This window comes from Pristiophorus japonicus, chromosome 7 (genome assembly GCF_044704955.1).
Source record: "Pristiophorus japonicus isolate sPriJap1 chromosome 7, sPriJap1.hap1, whole genome shotgun sequence".
Classification (NCBI taxonomy): Eukaryota; Metazoa; Chordata; class Chondrichthyes; family Pristiophoridae; genus Pristiophorus; species Pristiophorus japonicus.
The window spans coordinates 11,945,087-11,966,299 of record NC_091983.1 but is presented as its reverse complement, the minus strand read 5'-3'; the positions used below and the strand labels follow the sequence as shown (position 1 = coordinate 11,966,299).

At 46.0% G+C, this 21,213-nt stretch overlaps 1 protein-coding gene across 8 annotated transcripts in view; it reads left to right on the top strand.

Moving 5' to 3' along the window:
- Positions 1 to 21,213, top strand: part of shprh (SNF2 histone linker PHD RING helicase) — a 154,977-nt gene that overhangs the window by 32,748 nt on the left and 101,016 nt on the right. For 7 of the 8 annotated variants that reach the window (XR_011593821.1, XM_070884805.1, XM_070884807.1 and 4 more), the window contains exons 6-8: positions 5,532 to 5,610; positions 7,670 to 7,820; positions 9,946 to 10,051. Coding sequence is in view for 6 of the 8 variants with exons in the window: in XM_070884805.1 (XP_070740906.1) it covers positions 5,532 to 5,610; positions 7,670 to 7,820; positions 9,946 to 10,051 (336 nt within the window). In the remaining 2 variants the exon portion in view is untranslated. Of the gene's footprint in view, positions 1 to 5,531; positions 5,611 to 7,669; positions 7,821 to 9,945; positions 10,052 to 20,654; positions 20,689 to 21,213 lie in introns of those variants that run through there. The other variant, XM_070884810.1, reaches the window with a different exon arrangement.

Genomic DNA, 21,213 nt, shown 5'->3' with positions numbered 1-21,213 from the left:
TTTTAATCTATTTTTCCAATCTACCTTAGCCAACTCGCCCCTCATACCTATGTAATTGGCTTGATTTAAGCTTAAGACTCTAGTTTCGAACTTAGGCAAGTCACTCTCAAATATAATGTGACATTCGATAATAATATGATCACTCTGCCCCAGAGGATCCTTTACTATGAGATTGCTAATTAATCCTGTCTCATTACACAATTCTTTATTAAAAGAACTCTCAACATTTTGACACCTTTGTCAAATCTTCTCTTAACCTTCTGTGTTCCACTGAAAAGAACCCCAGCTTCTCTAGTCCCTTCATAACTAACGCCTTTCATCTCTGGTATAATTTTAGTAATGTCTTCTGCAGCCTCTCCATAACTTACACATCATTCTATAAGTAGGCACCCAAAACTGAGTACAATATTCTAACTGGGGCCATATCAGTGATTTGTACAGGTTTAGCATCACCTCACTGCTTTTGTCTATATCAGTGTCTATAAAACCCAGAGGAGTCGAAATTGCCCTCCGCCCCGAACGAGGTGCACTTACTGTTTTAAAATGTTTTTCTCCACCCCAAGCCGTGGGGCGGAGAGTAAGTACAATATTCAGCTCTTCATTTTTTTTTGTGCCGGTGAGGTGTTCCGGGCGGCTGCGGAGCGGACGTGCTGTTGGGTCGGGTCGGCCGCCGCTGCGAGTCATCAGCGCTGCGCTGACAAGTCACACCGTCCCGCCCCTAACGTTAAAGGGGAGGGCCGCTCCGAGCTCTGCAGCCACTTTAGTGGCACCCACTGAGTCACCCGGGGAGGGTTTCAGCTGGGCCAGCGGCCCAAGAGGGAGGGGCGGGCTACCCATTGGCGGCCCGGCCAAACCCGCGGCGGCCATTGTCGGGCCCGACTTCGGAGTCGACCGACAATTAAACTAAAATGGCGGCTGCGTCAGTGCGCCCCTCCCCTTTACGGGCGGACTCGCCGGCCAGCCGCAAGAAGCTTCCCGCCGGGGAAAGCTGTCGGGGGCGCCGAGCTGTGCCGAGCTGCGGCCGGTTCGCTCCCGCGGGGCAATTTCCCACGGTGGGCGGGGAAAGGGGGGTCGCCCCCCGGTCGGTAAGGGGTCAGAAGGATGCCCGACGGTGCAGGAAGACGGCCGGGGCGGTCATGTACACCGCTCCAAAAATAAAGGAAGGCAATTGAGAAAATGTCGCCTCCTCCACACCGACCGAGTGGTGAGTGCTTTCCCCACACCGTTGCGGTAACGGCTCTTTTTAAAAAAAAAAGGGTCAGTTTTGGCGCAGAATGTCATACTCTTAAAATAAAAACTTGTCCACTTCCTGTACAGGTGGCACCTGCACAGCTCAGGTATTCTGGTCTGCAGCTAACCCCCGAACTTGGAAGTTCTTCACTCATGTTATGTCATGTTAGTTGCTGTTTCTGTTCACACAATTGTGTCTCTTTTCCCTGGCAACCAAACCAGATTTCATTTCTGGAATGAAGACAGAAAATGCTGCAAACACTCAGCAGGTCAGGCAGCGTCTGCGGAGAGAGAAACAGAGTTAACCTTTCAGGTCGATGACCTTTTTATCAGAACTGGATATGTGGACACAACCTTTGCTAAAAATTGTCACAGTGGAGAAAGTGGTTTATTCCCTCTGCATGAAATTAGAGTGATTTTCTTATCTACCTGCTTTCCCTCGGTAACATCGTCCGAAAACACAGCGTGAGTTTCCACATGTACGCTGGCGACATGGATTTGTGAAAGGGAAATCATGCTTGACAAATCTTCTGGAATTTTTTGAAGATGTTTCCAGTAAAGTGGACAAAGGAGAACCAGTTGATGTGGTATATTTGGACTTTCAGAAGGCTTTCGACAAGGTCCCACACAAGAGATTAATGTGCAAAGTTAAAGCACATGGGATTGGGGGAAGTGTGCTGACGTGGATTGAGAACTGGTTGTCAGACAGGAAGCAAAGAGTAGGAGTAAATGGGTACTTTTCAGAATGGCAGGCAGTGACTAGTGGGGTACCGCAAGGTTCTGTGCTGGGGCCCCAGCTGTTTACATTGTACATTAATGATTTAGACGAGGGGATTAAATGTAGTATCTCCAAATTTGCGGATGACACTAAGTTGGGTGGCAGTGTGAGCTGCGAGGAGGATGCTATGAGGCTGCAGAGTGACTTGGATAGGTTAGGTGAGTGGGCAAATGCATGGCAGATGAAGTATAATGTGGATAAATGTGAGGTTATCCACTTTGGTGGTAAAAACAGAGAGACAAACTATTATCTGAATGGTGACAGATTAGGAAAAGGGAAGGTGCAACGAGACCTGGGTGTCATGGTACATCAGTCATTGAAGGTTGGCATGCAGGTACAGCAGGCGATTAAGAAAGCAAATGGCATGTTGGCCTTCATAGCGAGGGGATTTGAGTACAGGGGCAGGGAGGTGTTGCTACAGTTGTACAGGGCCTTGGTGAGGCCACACCTGGAGTATTGTGTACAGTTTTGGTCTCCTAACTTGAGGAAGGATATTCTTGCTATTGAGGGAGTGCAGCGAAGATTTACCAGACTGATTCCCGGGATAGTGGGACTGACCTATCAAGAAAGACTGGATCAACTGGGCTTGTATTCACTGGAGTTCAGAAGAGTGAGAAGGGACCTCATAGAAACGTTTAAAATTCTGACGGGTTTGGACAGGTTGGATGCAGGAAGAATGTTCCCAATGCTGGGGAAGTCCAGAACCAGGGGTCACAGTCTAAGGATAAGGGGTAAGCCATTTAGGATCGAGATGAGGAGAAACTTCTTCACCCAGAGAGTGGTGAACCTGTGGAATTCTTCACCACAGAAAGTAGTTGAGGCCAATTCACTAAATATATTCAAAAGGGAGTTAGATGAAGTCCTTACTACTCGGGGGATCAAGGGGTATGGCGAGAAAGCAGGAAGGGGGTACTGAAGTTTCATGTTCAGCCATGAACTTATTGAATGGCGGTGCAGGCTCGAAGGGCTGAATGGCCTGCTCCTGCACCTTGTTTCTATGTTTCTATGACACCCAATTCTTCCTCACCACCACTTCTCTCAACCCCTTCACTGTCTCTAAATTGTCAGACTACTTGTCCGACATCCAGTCCTGGGTTAGCAGATATTTACTCCAACTAAGTATTGGGAAGACCAAAGCCATTGTTTTCAGTCCCCGCCACAAACTCTGTTCCTTAGCCACCGTCTCCATCCTAGTGTCTGCCTAGAACCAGACTGTTCACAAGTTGGTGTAATATTTGACCTTGAACTGAGCTTCTGACCACATTCCTGCGGCGTAACGAAGACCTCCTATTTCCACCTCTGTAACGTTGCTCGTCTCTGCCCCTGCTTCAGCTCATCCACTGCTGCAGCCCTTATCCATGCCGTTGTTACCTCTAGACTTGGCTATTCCAATGCACGCCCTCGTGCTACCCTACATAAACTTGTGGTCGTCCAAAACTCTGCTGCCCATGTCCTAACTTGTACCAAGACCTGTTCACCAATCACCCCCTGTGCTCACTGACCTACATTGTCTCCTGGTTAAGCAACGCCTCAATTTTAAAATTCTCATCCTTGTTTTTAAATCCCTCCATGGCCTCGCCCCTCCCTATCTCTGTAATCTCCTCCAGCCCCAACCCGCACCCCCGAGATATCTGACCTCCTCTAATTCTGCTCTCTTGAGCATCTCTGATTTTAATCGCTCAACTATTGGTGTCCATGCCTTCAGCTGCCTGGGCCCCAAGCTCTGGAATTCCCTCCCTAAACCTCTCCGCTTCTCTACCTCTCTCTCCTCCTTTAAGACGCTCCTTAAAACCTACCTCTTTGCCCAAGCTTTTAGTCACCTGCCCCAATATCTCCTGATGTGGCTCGGTGTCAAATTTTGTTTTATATCACTCCTGTGAACCGCCTTGGGATGTTTTACTACATTAAAGGCGCTATATAAATGCAAGTTGTTGTTGTTATTGGCAACTCTTTCTCGAGAGCTGGGGGACAGCCATTAAATGACTCCTGTTCATTCAGTGACAGGATTCTCACTTAAGTTGTAGGTTTAAGATAGTTAAATATTGGTAAAACTGAACGGTATTCTAGTGTCATTCTGTGTGTTACCACCATTGTACAGAGCCTTAGTGCCAATCTGTGGCAGCAGCATTCCACTTGAATAGCATTTAAAACAGAATAGAACAAAGGATTAGAGGGAACACGCGCACACATGCACACGGAATGATCTACAAAGTTCTTAAGTGGTAAACAGAAGATGGCTACATAGCTGAAGTGATATTAACGTGAGCCAATAAAGACAGAAATTAAAGACGTTTAAGAGACACGTATAATGTGAGGCGATGGGGTAAGTTACGATTGAAAACCACAAGCGCTGGCCAAGCGCTGGCAGGTTCCATAGCTCACGAGCCTCCTCAAGCTTGCGTTGAGCTTCACTGGAGCAGTGTCATCATCATCATAGGCAGTCCCTCGGAATCGAGGAAGACTTGCTTCCACTCTAAAAATGAGTCCTTAGGTGGCTGAACAGTCCGATATGAGAACCACAGTCTCTGTCACAGGTGGGACAGATAGTCGTTGAGGGAAGGGGTGGGTGGGACTGGTTTGCCACACGCTCTTTCCGCTGCCTGCGCTTGATTTCTGCACGCTCTCGGCGATGAGATTCGAGGTGCTCAACGCCCTCCCGGATGCACTTCCTCCACTTAGGGCAGTCTTTGGCCAGGGACTCCCAGGTGTCGGTGGGGATGTTGCACTTTATCAGGCTCGAAGCTCATGGTCTACAGGGCTGTAGTAATACCTGCCCTCTTGTATGGCACAGAGACCATGTACAGCAGATACCTCAAGTCGCTGGAGAAATACCACCAACGATGTCTCCGCAAGATCCTACAAATCTCCCGGAGCAATGTAGAAGGTCAAAGACCGAGGTCAGCGTGGAACTGGGACGGGGAGCTTAAGGTCGCCCCTACAAATTCAAGCAACGACACCATATCTTTCCATCTATGATATCACTGCTATGTGCGCAACCAGTTCTGGGCTAGGAAATGCTTGCCTGCCTTGGACTGATAGCTCGGAACTAAAAGGACTCCCATCCCAGTGGCAACTGACAGCCCTTGGTGGTCTGGTCATCAGTCTGCATGGTGTACCTGGGATTCCAACACAGCCCCAACCTTAAATCCTCCGTGTCCGTCACACTAATGGGAACTAGGCTGCGGAACACTTGACCAGCTTCATGTGCCCAACAGTCCCCATCATCTCCTTCAGTATTGCATGCAAAGTACAATCAACACCAACACGCGTGCGAGCTACCCATGCATATCCTGCAAGGCACGTTATGCAGTGATCCAGGCACATTATAGCAAGGTTGAGCCCGTGGAATTTTAGATGCAAAAGTGGATGTGAGAACACCAGCATGCTTTTACCGTCCACTTAAAGTGCAGTTGGTGGGCATCTGATCCATTCATTGTATTTCCTCACTCTCATTCTTTGCCATCCAACTCCATCACAATGTTCAATGTAATGATGCAGTTTACAAACATATTTTTTCTTGCAGAAAATGCCCTCCACTTGTTATGGAAAGAAGTCACCACAAAGGACGAGAAGAAATTATATTACAACCCCTACACTGGCTGGTGGGTATATTTTACCATCTGGAACTCCTTTTGGCACTGGTGCTGAAAGCACATTTGGTGGCCTCGGAGTGCTGGCAAGTTGGGGTATTCAGAGTTCTTTTGTTGTTTGTTTTGATATTGTAACAAATATATCCGAGGTAACATCGTATTCATACAAGCTCCAATCACCCCGCTCACCAACCTTACTGTTCAGATGGGTTCTTAATGCTGTCAATAGTAGCTTTGCGCTTTCTCGTTCCCTGCCTGTGACTCAGTTACTCTCGCTATCTGTAGTGAGACCGCAGCACAAAATCCAAGCTGACACTCCACTGCAATACTCTGGGAGTGCTGCACTGTCGGAGGTGCCGTCTTTCGGATGAGGCGTCAAAATGAGGCCCCGTCTTACCTCTCAGCTGGATGTAAAAGATCCCATGGCACTATTTTGAAGACGAGCAGGGGAGTTCTCCCTGGTGTCCTGGCCAACATGTATGCTCTCGTCCAGCATCACTAAAACAGATAATGTGGTCATGATATAGCTGTTTGTGGGAGCTTGCTGTACGCAAATTGGCTGCTGCTACACTACAACAGTGACTACACTTCAACAGTACTTCATTGGCTGTAAAGCGTTTGGGGCATCCTGAGGTGGTGAAATGCTCTATATGAATTTGTCTGTCTTTCTCTCTCTTTCTTTCTTTGTCTTTCACTCTTTCCCTCTTTCTCCCTCCCATTTTCCCTTTTTCTGTGTTACTATCCTTAAAGTTTCTGTCTGTCTCTCTTATGCTCATTCACTGCTACTGGTGCCCTCACCCCTCTGTACCTCCGGTGCCCTCACCCCTCTGTACCTCCGGTGCCCTCACCCCTCTGTACCTCCGGTACCCTCACCCCTCTGTACCTCCGGTGCCCTCACCCCTCTGTACCTCCGGTGCCCTCACCCCTCTGTACCTCCGGTGACCTCACCCCTCTGTACCTCCGGTGACCTCACCCCTCTGTACCTCCGGTGCCCTCACCCCTCTGTACCTCCGGTGCCCTCACCCCTCTGTACCTCCGGTGCCCTCGCCCCTCTGTACCTCCGGTGCCCTCACCCCTCTGTACCTCCGGTGCCCTCACCCCTCTGTACCTCCGGTGACCTCACCCCTCTGTACCTCCGGTGCCCTCACCCCTCTGTACCTCCGGTGACCTCACCCCTCTGTACCTCCGGTGCCCTCACCCCTCTGTACCTCCGGTGCCCTCACCCCTCTGTACCTCCGGTGCCCTCACCCCTCTGTACCTCCGGTGCCCTCACCCCTCTGTACCTCCGGTGCCCTCACCCCTCTGTACCTCCGGTGACCTCACCCCTCTGTACCTCCGGTGCCCTCACCCCTCTGTACCTCCGGTGACCTCACCCCTCTGTACCTCCGGTGCCCTCACCCCTCTGTACCTCCGGTGCCCTCACCCCTCTGTACCTCCGGTGCCCTCACCCCTCTGTACCTCCGGTGCCCTCACCCCTCTGTACCTCCGGTGCCCTCACCCCTCTGTACCTCCGGTGACCTCACCCCTCTGTACCTCCGGTGACCTCTCTCAACTGCTGCCACTGCCCCACATCTCTTTATTTTATGTCTTTTCATTTTCTTTCTTAACTCTGGAATACTTGGGTAAAAACTTTGAGAAGAAACCGAGTGTAATGAGGGCCACATGTAACAGGAATCTCCCATCCCACTAAGATGTGGCCCTCTTGTTGCACCTACTGTACCTGACCAAATAATGCCGAAATGCTGGGTACTCCTGAATGGCAGCCAAAGAGCACAATCTAATCCAAAGGGAGTTTCCTGACCAAACAACAGTTAAATTCCAAGTGTGCTTGCTTATAACAATTAGTCTTTGTTGCTTTAAAGGAATAGGTCTAGTTAAAGCCAGCTCTACCTCAGCAATCGAATAATACATTGTGCTTTACACGGTATAATGCTCCAGTCAGTAGAAAAACAGCGTACTTTCTGATTTACCATAAGCAGTGTTGTCTTGTACACTTCCATTGATTTCTGTATAAATGTAGAAGTTCTGTATTGCCCAACCTGCTACCTCTCTGCTCTCAAACTGTTTGTAGCATTATCCGTGAGCACCCTCAACCAAGTGCTGATTGGCCTGGGGGTATCCTTGCCGACGAGATGGGTCTGGGGAAAACTGTGGAGATGCTGGCCCTCATCCTGACCCACACGCGTGAGGAAATGAAACAAGACACGCTGTTGCTCCCGGAGGTACAGTCCATCATTTGAACCTACTGTTTATCCGGATGCTATCGTTGCCAACCCTCCAGGAATGCCCTGGAGTCTCCAGGAATTGAAGATTAATCCCCTGGACATTGTTGCGGGCAAACCCAGGGGAGAAAAATCACAGAGGGCATTGAAAAGAATTGTTTTTACATTTTTTTTTTTAAGAACACTTTTGTTTATTAGTTATAAAAGTATTGGAGATGGAGAAGAAAGGCTACTTGATTGGGCAGGGCAGTCGGAGGTGGGAGGTCATGTGTTGAAACCTCCAGGAATATGTCCAACCAGAGTTAGCAGCCCAATGGTATGCTAAATTTATGCACTGCATAACTCTATAACGTTCTGTGGAAGCTGTGGTATCAGAGAAGGTAATACACTGAGTAAAAGAAGACTGAAAGTAACTTTACTGCAAACAGTTAGGGCGAGGAATTGCCCCGTTTGGGGCGCTAACTTTCCAGGGACGGGCGGTAAAGTTCCGCCTCAGTGCTCCGAGAGGGAAGTGGAGAGCTAAATCAAGCGTTACCACTTCCCCCAGAGCGCTAAATGGAGTGAAAGGGGCGGTATTGTCGGAGCGATGTTTAGTGCGGCACTGCCGTCTGCACATGCTCCTTCCCTCGCTTAAAGGGAAGTGCTGGGCTGAACTAATTTTCATGCTGTCTGTTGGACCACGGCACCTGCGCTATGTGCCGAGCAGCCCCATGCACTCTTAAGAGAGAGTGCAGGGCTGAGCAATCACGGGGCCAAAAGAAGTCAGCAGGCAGCAGAATGGGGAGATAAATACATTTTGCCCCACCTGACCACCACTGCCTTTTAATATCGCTCCCCAAGCGGCCCGGCCGAGGTGACATCGCCTCCTGCAGCTGCCGCCCGGCGGTGCTGCAGGGAGCGGGAGCGAATACTACATCCGGGGCGCTAATGGGGTGCTGCGCACCGGGTGGCGTCTTGATCTCTGGGGCACAGGACATTGAGGAGGTAAGTGTTAGCGCCAGTGCAAAACCGCCAGGGAAGTTCGCGGGCGTTGGCAATTTCGCTGCGCACGGTTGGTAATCCCATAGTGTCCTGTTACCACCGTCTCGCAGGCGCTAACAGGAGGCGCAAACCAGGCCCAATTTCTCCCCCTAAGACTCTTGGGGTGAAGGAACAGAGAGCCAGGGGTGCTGATACACTGATCCTAAATGGTGGGACTGCGGTTAGAACAGTTCATTAAAAAGGTGAATGAGCTTCTGGGTTTTATACATAGATGCCATGAATATAAAAGCAGGGAAGCGATGCTGAATTTGTACAAGACATTGGTTAGGCCACAGTTGGACAACCGCTTGTAGTTCTGGCACCAGATTATAAGAAGGATATTCGAACCATGCAAAGAGCACAGCATAGATTGACTAGAATGATTCAAACTGTGTGTGCGATGTCCCTTCTTGCTTATCTCTTGTTTCAATCTGTCTTGGCTGAGAGCTGCTTAGTTACGTACTGTAGAGATCTGATCGCTCCTGTAGATACTTGGTATCTTGGTACTGGCCTCTGGTCAAAAACATTAAGGATACCAATGGGATTGCTCAAGATAAATGACACTTTGCTTGTGTTGTCTTCATGTTGCTGGTGGTGTTTCTGCCGCCTTGTGGTTCTCTGTCTCTTCCTGTTTCCCGATTGTCTCTGCTTGTTGTTTCTTCTGTTTGTATTATTTCTATTTTTGATGGTGGGAGATGGCCAAGGTGGTTGTGGAAAGCAACGTGACGTGGGTGGTGTAATATCTGCTAACTGCAGGCCTGCAAACTGATTATTGTTGCTTTTCATCCTTGGCTCAGTGGGTAGCACGTTTGCCTCTGAGTCAGGATGTTGTGGGTTCAAGTCCCGCTCCAGAGATTTGGGCGCATAATCCAGGCTCGCACTCCAGTGCAGTACTGAGGGAGCACATAACTGTCGGAGGTGCCGTCTTTCGGATAAGACGCTAACCCGAGGCTTCATCTGCGCTCTCAGGTGGATGTAAAAAGATCCTGTGGTACTGTTTCGAAGCAGAGCAGGGGAGATATCCCCAGTGCCCTGGCCAAATGGTTAAAATGGGAAAGAAATCATTACAGTCGCAATGTCACTGATCTTGTGCTTCTCTTACTAGGGGACATCTGTAAATTATTACATCCCACCTTCACCACCTGCAGCCTGTTGCAAAACAAGCACGAAGAAAAATGAAATCAAGCCCAAGGAAAAGGTGAACTATCCTAGTAAGTGCTTCCTTTATTATTGTACAGCGGACTGATCTGGCAGCTGCAGGAAACCGTATAAATCCGAGCTCCTGGTGCGGAGACCCAGCCGCTGGGAGTGCGAGTTGGAAACAGCAGGCACGCACTCCACGATCTGATGCCCGTTCCTTAATGGACCGGAAATTGGAAACAGTATTGGTAGAAATTACCATTTAAAAAAAAAGACTTGCACTTATATAGCACCTTTTCCAACTTCTGGATGTCTCCAATCGCTTCACAGCCAATGAAGTACTTTTTGGAGTGCAGTTACTGTTGTAATGTAGGAAATGCAGCAGCCAATTTGAGCACAGCAAGCTCCCACAGATACCAATGTGATAATGACCAGATTACAGTACGAAACAGTGAGCAACCAAATGATAGAAAGGTGGGAGGGAGGGGGCGCATGGGTGTGGGGATGAAAATAAAGTAAAGTTTGTGGAGGTAACCTAATAGCTTGGCCATTGTTAGTTATTGAGGATAAAAAATGAAATCTCTATACAATAGCTATCTTCAGTTAAAGTAGAAAAAGCACAGGGATGGTCAAAACCAATGTTCCCGTTAAGCTGCGTGGCTGTGCAGCGGTCTGGAGATCCTGCACTGGCCACTCAGCGGCTTTTAAATGGAAAAAAGGCACACCCCCCAAAAAATTAGCAGGAACATTGGTCAAACCCTTCTCCAAACCTTCTCCAAATGGTTTGCAGGCATAGACATTCCCTGAAATTCTGGTCGGAGGCTTCTTTTGGATGAACGCCTCCAACTGGAGAATTTTTCCGAAAGTACCTGGTGGTCCCGAGGGAGTGTGGGATTCGGTGGGGAGCCTTCCCTTCACGCGCTGTGAAGCGCGCTCCCGTCCTCCAGGTTCCCACGCAGAAGATACAGTCATGTGTGACTGCTCAGCCAATCAGGTACAGTATTCTCAATTAATAGCAATCGTAACTCCGTATTTACAAGTTCTCATCGCTATTAATTGAGGGAAAAAAAACCAAACACAATAACACCAAATAAAAAATAAAAAACACACATCACATAATTAAAATTAATTGAAATTAAAGTTAATAAATATCTTGGAGAAATGTTTTTTCCGAGTTTTTATAATGTATTTTAAACTATGGTTTAAAATCAATTTAATGTAGTGGGCAGGGTTTTTAAAAATAAAATGTGTTTTTTCAATTTTATTTTTTATGTTTTAAGTGTGTTTTAAAACTCTTACGCTTGTAAAAGTAGACTATGCGCCTGCTTTTAACAGACGCAAGAGTTTTGAGGCTATTTTCTGGACAAGATATGGGTAAATCCCGCAATCTTGCCCGTGCTAATGTGCTTGCTCCCGAGATGCGGATGATCTGTTAAGCTGGAGCTTGACAGATCGGAAAAGCCGGTTTTCAGTACATGCGCATTGTGCGCTGAAACCGACTTTTGCGATGCCTTCCCGGGTCGGTACACACTCCGTACGGACCCAGGGAGGCCGGGAATTCTGGGCAATAAAGATAGAAGAAACTGTTACAAGATGTTGGGTGCCTGCATTACTTGTCAAGTGAGATCTACCTGATTATCTGTGGTAGAGAGTTAGTATTGACTTTACGAACATATGAAAAATGACAGATAGGTAAAGACCACCTGGTCCATCCCACATAATTGCGATACCTTGTGTATCACAACATATACACTCCATCCCACCCCAAACCATGTGATCTCCTGGGGGAGGCAAAAAAATAGATTAAAAATCCAGGCCTATTTGGGGGGGAAAAATCTGGGAAATTCCTCTCCGACCCATCGAGGCGATCAAAACTAGTCCAGGAGATCACTCTGGTCATTAAATTCCCTGCAGTACCTACCTTCTATGGGCTCAATTTTCCCCAAAGCATTTTTTGGCGTACTTGAAGAGTTACGCCTGATTTTTTTTGTGGCTCAAGTACGTCAAAAAAAAAAAGTGTTGTAAGTTTCCCCGTTGGGTCTCTTCCCGAGGTGAGTGGAGCCTTGATCTGCGCCAAAAAGATCAGGCTGCCATGGTAACCAGGGACACAATGCGAGCTGAGGCTGCAAAGTGAAGCATACAGCCAGCTCCTAACACATGAAAAGGAATTGAAAAACACATAGCAGCAACTTACCTCCAACTCTGCCTGAAGGCTGTCCAGTCCAGTGGCATTCTCAGTCGTCGGTTCGGGTCTCTCGCTCTCTCTCGCTCTCTCTCGCTCTCTCTCGCTCTCTCTCGCTCTCTCTCGCTCTCTCTCGCTCTCTATCTATCTATCTATCTATCTATCTATCTATCTATCTATCTATCTATCTATCTATCTATCTATCTATCTCTCTCTCTATCTTTCTATCTATCTATCTATCTATCTATCTATCTATCTATCTATCTATCTATCTATCTATCTATCTATCTATCTATCTATCTATCTATCTATCTATCTATCTATCTATCTATCTATCTATCTATCTATCTATCTATCTATCTTTCCATCTATCTATCTATATCTCTATCTTTCTATCTATCTATCTATCTATCTATCTCTATCTTTCTATCTATCTATCTCTATCTTTCTATCTATCTATCTATCTCTATCTTCCTATCTATCTATCTATCTATCTCTCTCTATCTTTCTATCTATCTATCTCTATCTTTCTATCTATCTATCTATCTATCTATCTATCTATCTATCTATCTATCTATCTATCTATCTATCTATCTATCTATCTATCTATCTCTATCTTTCTATCTATCTATCTATCTATCTCTATCTTTCTATCTATCTATCTATCTATCTCTATCTTTCTATCTATCTATCTATCTATCTCTATCTTTCTATCTATCTATCTATCTATCTCTATCTTTCTATCTATCTATCTATCTCTATCTTTCTATCTATCTATCTATCTATCTCTATCTTTCTATTAATGTGTTTCTCAATTCTGTCAGTGTGTCCGGGCATCTGCTGCAATACTGGGGAAAATAAGGCTCAATTTTCCCCAGTATTTGCGGCATTTTTTTTTGGAGCAGGCTGCTTTTTCTGGCCTAACTTAAGAATCCCCAGGTGATTTCCGCTGCAGCCAGAAACAAATCCAGTTTTTGCTTGAAGGAATTCAGGGAGTCTGCATCCACCACATGAGAGGGCAGCTTGTTCCAGAGGTCTATTAATCTCTGTGAGGACCACCTCCTGACATCTAACCTAGATCTAGCCTTATACAACTTAACTTTGTGGACCTTCTCCATGAGAGGACTATCTCTTTGTAGTGGCCTTTCTCCCAATTTCCAGCAACTGGAATAACCAAATGTACAGTGCTAGGGGCTCCATCCACAAGAACGTTGCTGTACATGAATGCCAGTAGTGTTAAAGGCAGCCAATGGATCTCCATTCCACAGCACAGAATTCTAGAGGTTTGCCGAGCAGCTTGCATTCGGCCACCGTCAAATCAGACCACAACGGCAAGAAAGATTCACGAGAAAAAAAAGAAAGGCTTGCATTTATATATTGCACCTTTCACGACCTCAGGATGCCCGAAAGCACTTTACAGCCAATGAAGTACTTTGAAGCATTGCCACTGTTTTAAGGTGGGAAACGCGGCAAGCCAATTTGTGCACAGCAAGCTCCCAAAAAGAGCACTGCGATAATGACCAGATCATCTGTTTTAGTGATCTATTGAGGGATAGATATTGGCCAGGAGACCAGGTGAAAATTCCCATGCTCTTCTTCGAAATAGTGCCGTGGGATCTTTTCCATCCACCTGAGAGGGCAAATGAGGCCTCGGTTTAACATCTCATCCAAAAGACGACAACTCCGCCAGTGCGGCACTCCCTCAGTACTGCACTGTAGTAGTATTTGGATTTTGGGGTCAAATCTCCAGAGTGGGGCATGATCCCACAAACTTGTGGCTCAGAGGCATGAGTGCTACCCACCGCTGACACCGAACCATCAGGAAGTGCGCAGACTCCTCAGTCGGATGGCTTATTATGGCATTTCTATGTAACTACCATTGGTGAGGTCACACCTGGAATACTGCGTGCAGTTTTGGTTTCCATATTTACGAAAGGATATACTTGCTTTCGAGGCAGTTCAGAGAAGGTCCACTAGGTTGATTCCGGAGATGAGGGGGTTGACTTATGAGGAAAGGTTGAGTAGGTTGGGCCTATACACATTGGAATTCAGAAGATTAAGAGGTGAGAGGTAATCATGTAAGATTATGTGGGGGCTTGACAAGGTGGATGAGGAGAGGATGTTTCCACTGACGGGGGAGACTAGAACTAGAGGGAATGATCTTAGAATAAGGAGCCGCCCATTTAAAACTGAGATGAGGAGAAATTTCTTCTGAGGGTTGTGGATCTGTAGAATTTTCTGCCTCAGAGAGCTGTGGAAGCCGGGACATTGAATAAATTTAAGACACAAATAGACAGTTTCTTAACCGATAAGGGAATAAGGGGTTATGGAGAATGGGCAGGGAAGTGGACCCGAGTCCATGATCGGATCAGCCATGATCTTATTAAATGGCGGAGCAGGTTCGAGGGGCCGTATGGCCTACTCCTGTTCCTATTTCTTATGTTCTTATGTACCATGCCATTGCCTTACTGAACTATAGATGAAGCCTGGGATTATTTACCCTGGAGAAGAGAAGGCCCTGAGGAGATGATAGAAACAGAAACATAGAAAATAGGTGCAGGAGTAGGCCATTCGGCCCTTCGAGCCTGCACCGCCATTTAATAAGATCATGACTGATCATTCATCTCAGTACCCCTTTCCTGCTTTCTCTCTATACCCCTTGATCACTTTAGCAGTAAGGGCCATATCTAACTCCCTCTTGAATATATCCAATTAACTGGCATCAACAACTCTCTGCGGTAGGGAATTCCACAGGTTAACAACTCTCTGAGTGAAGAAGTTTCTCCTCATCTCAGTCCTAAATGGCTTACCCCTGGTTCTGGACTTCCCCAACATCGGGAACATTCTTCCTGCATCTAACCTATCCAGTCCTGTCAGAATTTTATATGTTTCTATGAGATCCCCTCTCATCCTTCTAAACTCCAGTGAATACAGGCCCAGTCGATCCAGTCTCTCCTCATATGTCAGTCCTGCCAGGAATCAGTCTGGTGAACCTTCGCTGCACTCCCTCAATAACAAGAACGTCCTTCCTCCGATTTGGAGACCAAAACTGAACACAATATTCCAGGTGAGACCTCACTAAGGCCCTGTAAGACGTCCCTGCTCCTATACTCAAATCCCCTAGCTATGAAGGCCAACATACCATTTGCCTTCTTCACTGCCTGCTGTACCTGCATGCCAACTTTCAATGACTGATGTATCATGACACCCAGGTCTCGTTGCACCTCACCTTTTCCTAATCTGCCGCCATTCAGATAATATTCTGCCTTCGTGTTTTTGCCACTAAAGTGGATAACCTCACATTTATCCACATTATACTGCATCTGTCACGTGTTTGTCCACTCACCTAACCTGTCCAAGTCACCCTGCAGCCTTTTAGCATCCTCCTCACAGCTCACACCACCACCCAGTTTAGTGTCATCTGCAAACTTGGAGATATTACACTCAATTCCCTCATCCAAATCATGAATGTATATTGTAAATAGCTGGGGTCCCAGCACTGAGCCCTGCGACACCCCACTAGTCACTGCCTGCCATTCTGAAAAGGACCCGTTTATCCCGACTCTCTGCTTCCTGTCTGCCAACCAGTTCTCTATTCACGTCAGTACATTACCCCCAATACCATGTGCTTTAATTTTGCACACCAATCCCTTGTGTGGGACCTTGTCAAAAGTCTGTTGAAAGTCCAAATACATCACATCCACTGGTTCTCCCTTGTCCACTCTACTAGTTACATCCTCAAAAAATTCTAGATAATTTGTCAAGCAAAATTTCCCTTTCATAAATCCATGCTGACTTGGATCGATCCCGTCACTGCTTTCCAAATGTACTGTTATTTCATCTTTAATAATTGATTCCAACATTTTCCCCATTACTAATGTCAGGCTAACCGGTCTATAATTACCTGTTTTCTCTCTCCCTCCTTTCTTAAAAAGTGGTGTTACATTAGCTACCCTCCAGTCCATAGGAACTGATCAGAGTTGATAGACTGTTGGAAAATGATCACCAATGCATCCACTATTTCTAGGGTTACTTCCTTAAGTACTCTGGGATGTAGACTATCAGGCCCCAGGGATTTATTGGCCTTTAATCCCATCAATTTCCCTAACACAATTTCCCGCCTAATAAGGATTTCCTTCAGTTCCTCCTTCTCACTAGACCCTCGCTCCCCTAGTATTTCCGGAAGGTTATTTGTGTCTTCCTTCGTGAAGACAGAACCAAAGTATTTGTTTAACTGGTCCGCCATTTCTTTGTTCGCCATTATAAATTCACCTGAATCTGACTGCAAGGAACCTATGTTTGTTTTCACTAATCTTTTTCTTTTCACATATCTAGAGAAGCTTTTGCAGTCAGTTTTTATGTTCCCAGCAAGCTTCCTCTCATACTCTATTCCCCCCCTCCTAATTAAACCCTTTGTCCTCCTCTGCTGTATTACAAAATTCTCCCAGTCCTCAGGTTTGCTGCTTTTTCTGGCCAATTTATATGATATTCTTTGTGTACAAATTCCGCAAGGCAATATAGAAGTTGAATCCTTATATAATATGTTTGAGATTGCCGCAAATTCTAGAACCAGGGACATGGATTTCCAAAAGGTGCACAGACAGATAGAACTACTTTGCACAGAATGTTTGGAATGGATCACTCGGGGAACTAGTGGAGGCAAGATAGCGTGTTAAACATTTAAGGGATAATTCGATCAATATTTGAGATTGGGTAACGAAGAAGTATTTGTTTTTGGAACTAACCTGATGGACTACAGACACTTTTCCAGTCCTGTACTTTCCTAATTGAGGATCAGAGTGCCTCAACCTGTCACTCCCACGTGAAAAGAGAAGATCACAAAGAATAAGGAGCAGGGTAGGCCATACGGTCCCTTGAGCCTGCTCCGCCATTCAGTAAGATCATCGAACTCAACGCCACTTTCCCGCTCGATCTCCATATCCCTTGATTCCCCTAGAGTCCAAAAATCTGTCTATCTCGGCCTGGAATATACTCAACAATTCAGCATCCACAGCCCTTTGGGGTAAAGAATTCTGAAGATTCACAACCCTTTGAGTGAAGAAAGTCCTCCTCATTTCCATTTTAAAGGCCGATCCCTTATCCTGAGACTATGCCCCCTAATTCTAGACCCTCCAGCCAGGGGAAATAACCTCTCAGTATCTACCCTGTCAATCCCCATGCAGAATCTTATGTTTTAATGAGATCACCACTCATTCTACTCCAGAGAGTATAGGCCCAATATTCTCAGTCTCTCCTCATAGGACAACCCTCTCATCACAGGAATCAATCTAGTGAAGCTCTGTTGCTCCACCTCTAAGGCAAGTATATCCTTCCTCAGATAAGGAGACCAAAACTGTGCACACATCCCAGTGAAAAGTAATGAGTCGGGAATGCTAATCAGCCTATTCAGGCCACTTGTCATTGAAAAGGATACAGATCTGGTCATGTGATGGGGAAATCCAGAGGACAGTGATTTATAGGGGGCAATTCTAAACTATCCCGCACAGTGGGAATCTAATGGGATGGGATTTTCTGCCGGTTTCAATGGACAGTAAAATTGTGTGGAGTGTAAAACAGGTGGCCGGTGTGATCCCATCAGCTTCCCGCTGGGCGGCTTTGGTTAAAATCACCCGCATTGACTTCATTGCACAATAGGTCCTCTGAGTGTCCCATCATACGACTAGAAAAGTATTCTTTTTCAATGAAGTACCTGTAATAGCATTGCCAGAATCTCAATATATCACCCAGACCAGTTGATTTTAGCAGTTCTGAACATCGATATTCAGAATCAAAGGCCGCCAACCCACAAGCTCAAAGGACAATCCCCTTTTCAAAGCTTGTGTGTTCTGCTTTAGAAAGTTCTTTGTTTTGAAAAAAATAATGTGCTGCCATTCTGTCTTGAAGGGCTGGATGCAGTCTGCTCATCTGAGCACTAGAGAAGGAAGTAGAAGCGTTGTTGTTGAGCATTGACCACGCTGGTATCGTGTATCTTGATGAGAATTGAGGACCATTCCTGCAATTAAAAAAAATCTCTGTTTACAAAGAAACACGGCAGTCACGAGTGCTTCGTGGTGTGTCTGAGAGTTCACCCAGCCAGAGAGCTTCCAGATGGTCCACTTGCCTTCATGCTTTGTGGCCTGCTGAGACCAGAAGGAGAAGAGAGAGAGTATTATTTGAATGGGGAGAAATTACAACATGCTGCGGTGCAGAGGGACCTGGGGGATCCTTGTGCATGAATCCCAAAATGTTAGTTTGCAGGTGCAGCAGGTAATCAGGAAGGTGAATGTTGGCCTTCATTGCGAGAGGGATGGAGTACAAAAGCAGGGAGGTCCTGCGCAACTGTATAGGGTATTGGTGAGGCCGCACCTGGAGTACTGCGTGCAGTTTTGGTCACCTTACTTAAGGAAGGATATACTGGCTTTGGAGGGGGTACAGAGACGATTCTCTAGGCTGATTCCGGAGATGAGGGGGTTACCTTATGATGATAGATTGAGTAGACTGGTTCTTTACTCGTCGGAGTTCAGAAGGATGAGGGGTGATCTTATAGAAACGTTTAAAATAATGAAAGGAATAGACAGGATAGAGGCAGAGAGGCTGTTTCCACTGGTCGGGGAGACTAGAACTAGGGGGCACAGCCTCAAAATACGGGGGAGCCAATTTAAAACCGAGTTGAGAAGGAATTTCTTCTCCCAGAGGGGTTGTGAATCTGTGGAATTCTCTGCCCAAGGAAGCAGTTGAGGCTAGCTCATTGAATGTATTCAAGTCACAGATAGATAGATTTTTAACCAAAAAGGGAATTAAGGGTTACGGGGAGCGGGCGGGTAAGTGGAGCTGAGTCCACGGCCAGATCAGCCATGATCTTGTTGAATGGCGGAGCAGGCTAGATGGCCTACTCCTGTTCCTAATTCTTATGTTCTTATGTTCTTATGGGAGGCGGAGGAGGAGGAGGAGGAGGAGAGGAAGTAAGGAGTGAAGGAGCGTGAGAAGGAAACCGAGAGACCAAGAAGTGAATGAGGAGGATGAAAGGGTGAGAAGTAGAGAAGAGGGAAGAGTGAAGGATGTAAGATTTATTAGATCTGTCAGAAGAGACTTATGTCTGTGACCACAACAAACCACGCTGGGTACAGGTAGATTGTAAATAAGCACAACAGATTTTATTAAGTAGTTAACTTCCAGTACAACGAAATAATACTTAACAAGGCAATAGTCGACAGTCTGTTCCTTCAATCCTCAATGGTAGCCCACTGAGTGCCTGCGGCACTTGTCTCTTGCTGTGTTCTGTTGACTTTAGTCCTCCTCCAGTCTTCTTCTGTGTTAGCGCTACCTCCAGAGTTCAATAGCTGTTACTTTATACCCTTTTCCTCCCATTCAAATGCTGTGAAAATCTGCAGCTGTTTCAGCCTTACAATAGATCATTCTAAGTCTATTGCCTTTTGACCTTCTATGTTATCTCTATCTCCCCTCCCTCTCTGTGGCAGGAATCACTTCTCTCAGAACAATTATAAAGACCATGTCACACGCAATTCATTACTGAGCCTGGCTTTACAAAATTATGATAGAAATGGTACATGCCGCATATCTTTATCTTATGAATTAATATTTTGACCGTGGCCATTTTAGTTCTAAATGAAGCTGTATCAGCAGTTACAAAAATGGTTAACCTAATAATGGCTCAATTTACCATGATGCTTTGCTTCTCCGTTCTTACCATGGTTAACTAAGCTTACACACATTTTACTTACTTTTATCATAACAATTAAACAAAAGCATTATTATAACACGATCCCAACATGTAGGTAAGTTTTATCTTAGTGAGGGAGGAGAATGAAAGAACAAGGAGTGAAAGGGGAGGGTGAACGAGCAAGTGGAGAAGAGAAGTAACATGGAGAGAGAGAGAGAGTCAGGCAGAAATGGTGTAAAAAAGAGAGACAGAAATGAAGGAGGAGGAGACACAGAACAAAAGAACATAAAAAATAGGAACTGGACTAGTGCGAAAGGTGGAGTTGAGATGGAAGAGAAAATTTGACACCGAACCACATTAGGACAGGTGATGGTTTTAGGGAGTGTCTCGAAGAGCCTGCTCCACCATTCAATGGCTGATCTTCGATCTCAACTCCACCTTTCGCACTATTCCCATATCTCTTGATTCCCTTAATATCCAAATATCTATCTATCTCAGCCTTGAATATACTCAATGACTGAGCACCCGCAACCCAGAGTAGAGAATTGCAAAGATTCACAACCCTTTGAGTGAATAACATTTTTCTCTTCTCAGTCCTTATGTGGCTTGTAACACTCTGTCTTGTAACACTCCTGTGAAGCGCCTTGGAATGTTGTACTGCTATATAAATGCAAGTTGTTGTTGTTGTAGTAGATGGGGGCAATGCTGCTGACATAAAACAGTATGTCCTCCAAGTCACCGTACTACATCGTTAGTGTGTTGAAATTAAAATTCCTTACACAGTGTCCTACTCCATCTCATTCTTTTATAGGACCTCAAGACCGTGGAATGTCCCGTGCCAATAGGTATCCTTTTACATACGTATTAAACCCCAGTTTGGCATCACTGTTTCTCGATTTTCAATGCGTTTCAATCTTGGTGTCCCCGCACTGTGGATCTTCGCTGGTCACTCAACTTATCTGAAACGATCAACTTATTCCCAGTTACGTTGGAAAGAAGCTTTGAAATCAAAGAACAACTGCATTTATATAGCGCCTTTAATGTAGTAAAACAAGGCACTTAACAGAGAAAATTTGACACCGAGCCACATGATGGTTTTAGAGAGTGTCTTAAAGGAAGAGAAAGAGTTGAAGGTGTGACTGCCACTGTTGGAGCGATTAAAATCGGGGAAGCCAGAATTGCAGGAAGACAGAGATCTCGGAGGGTTGTGGGGCTGGAGGAAGCTACAGAGATAAGGAGGGGTGAGACCATGGAGGGATTTGAGAACAAGGATGAGAATTTTAAAATTGAAGTGTTGCCAGACCAGGATCGGGTCAAAGATTGTCACAAAGGGTGAATTGATATTTTTTGTACTGCTTTCATCTTTCCTT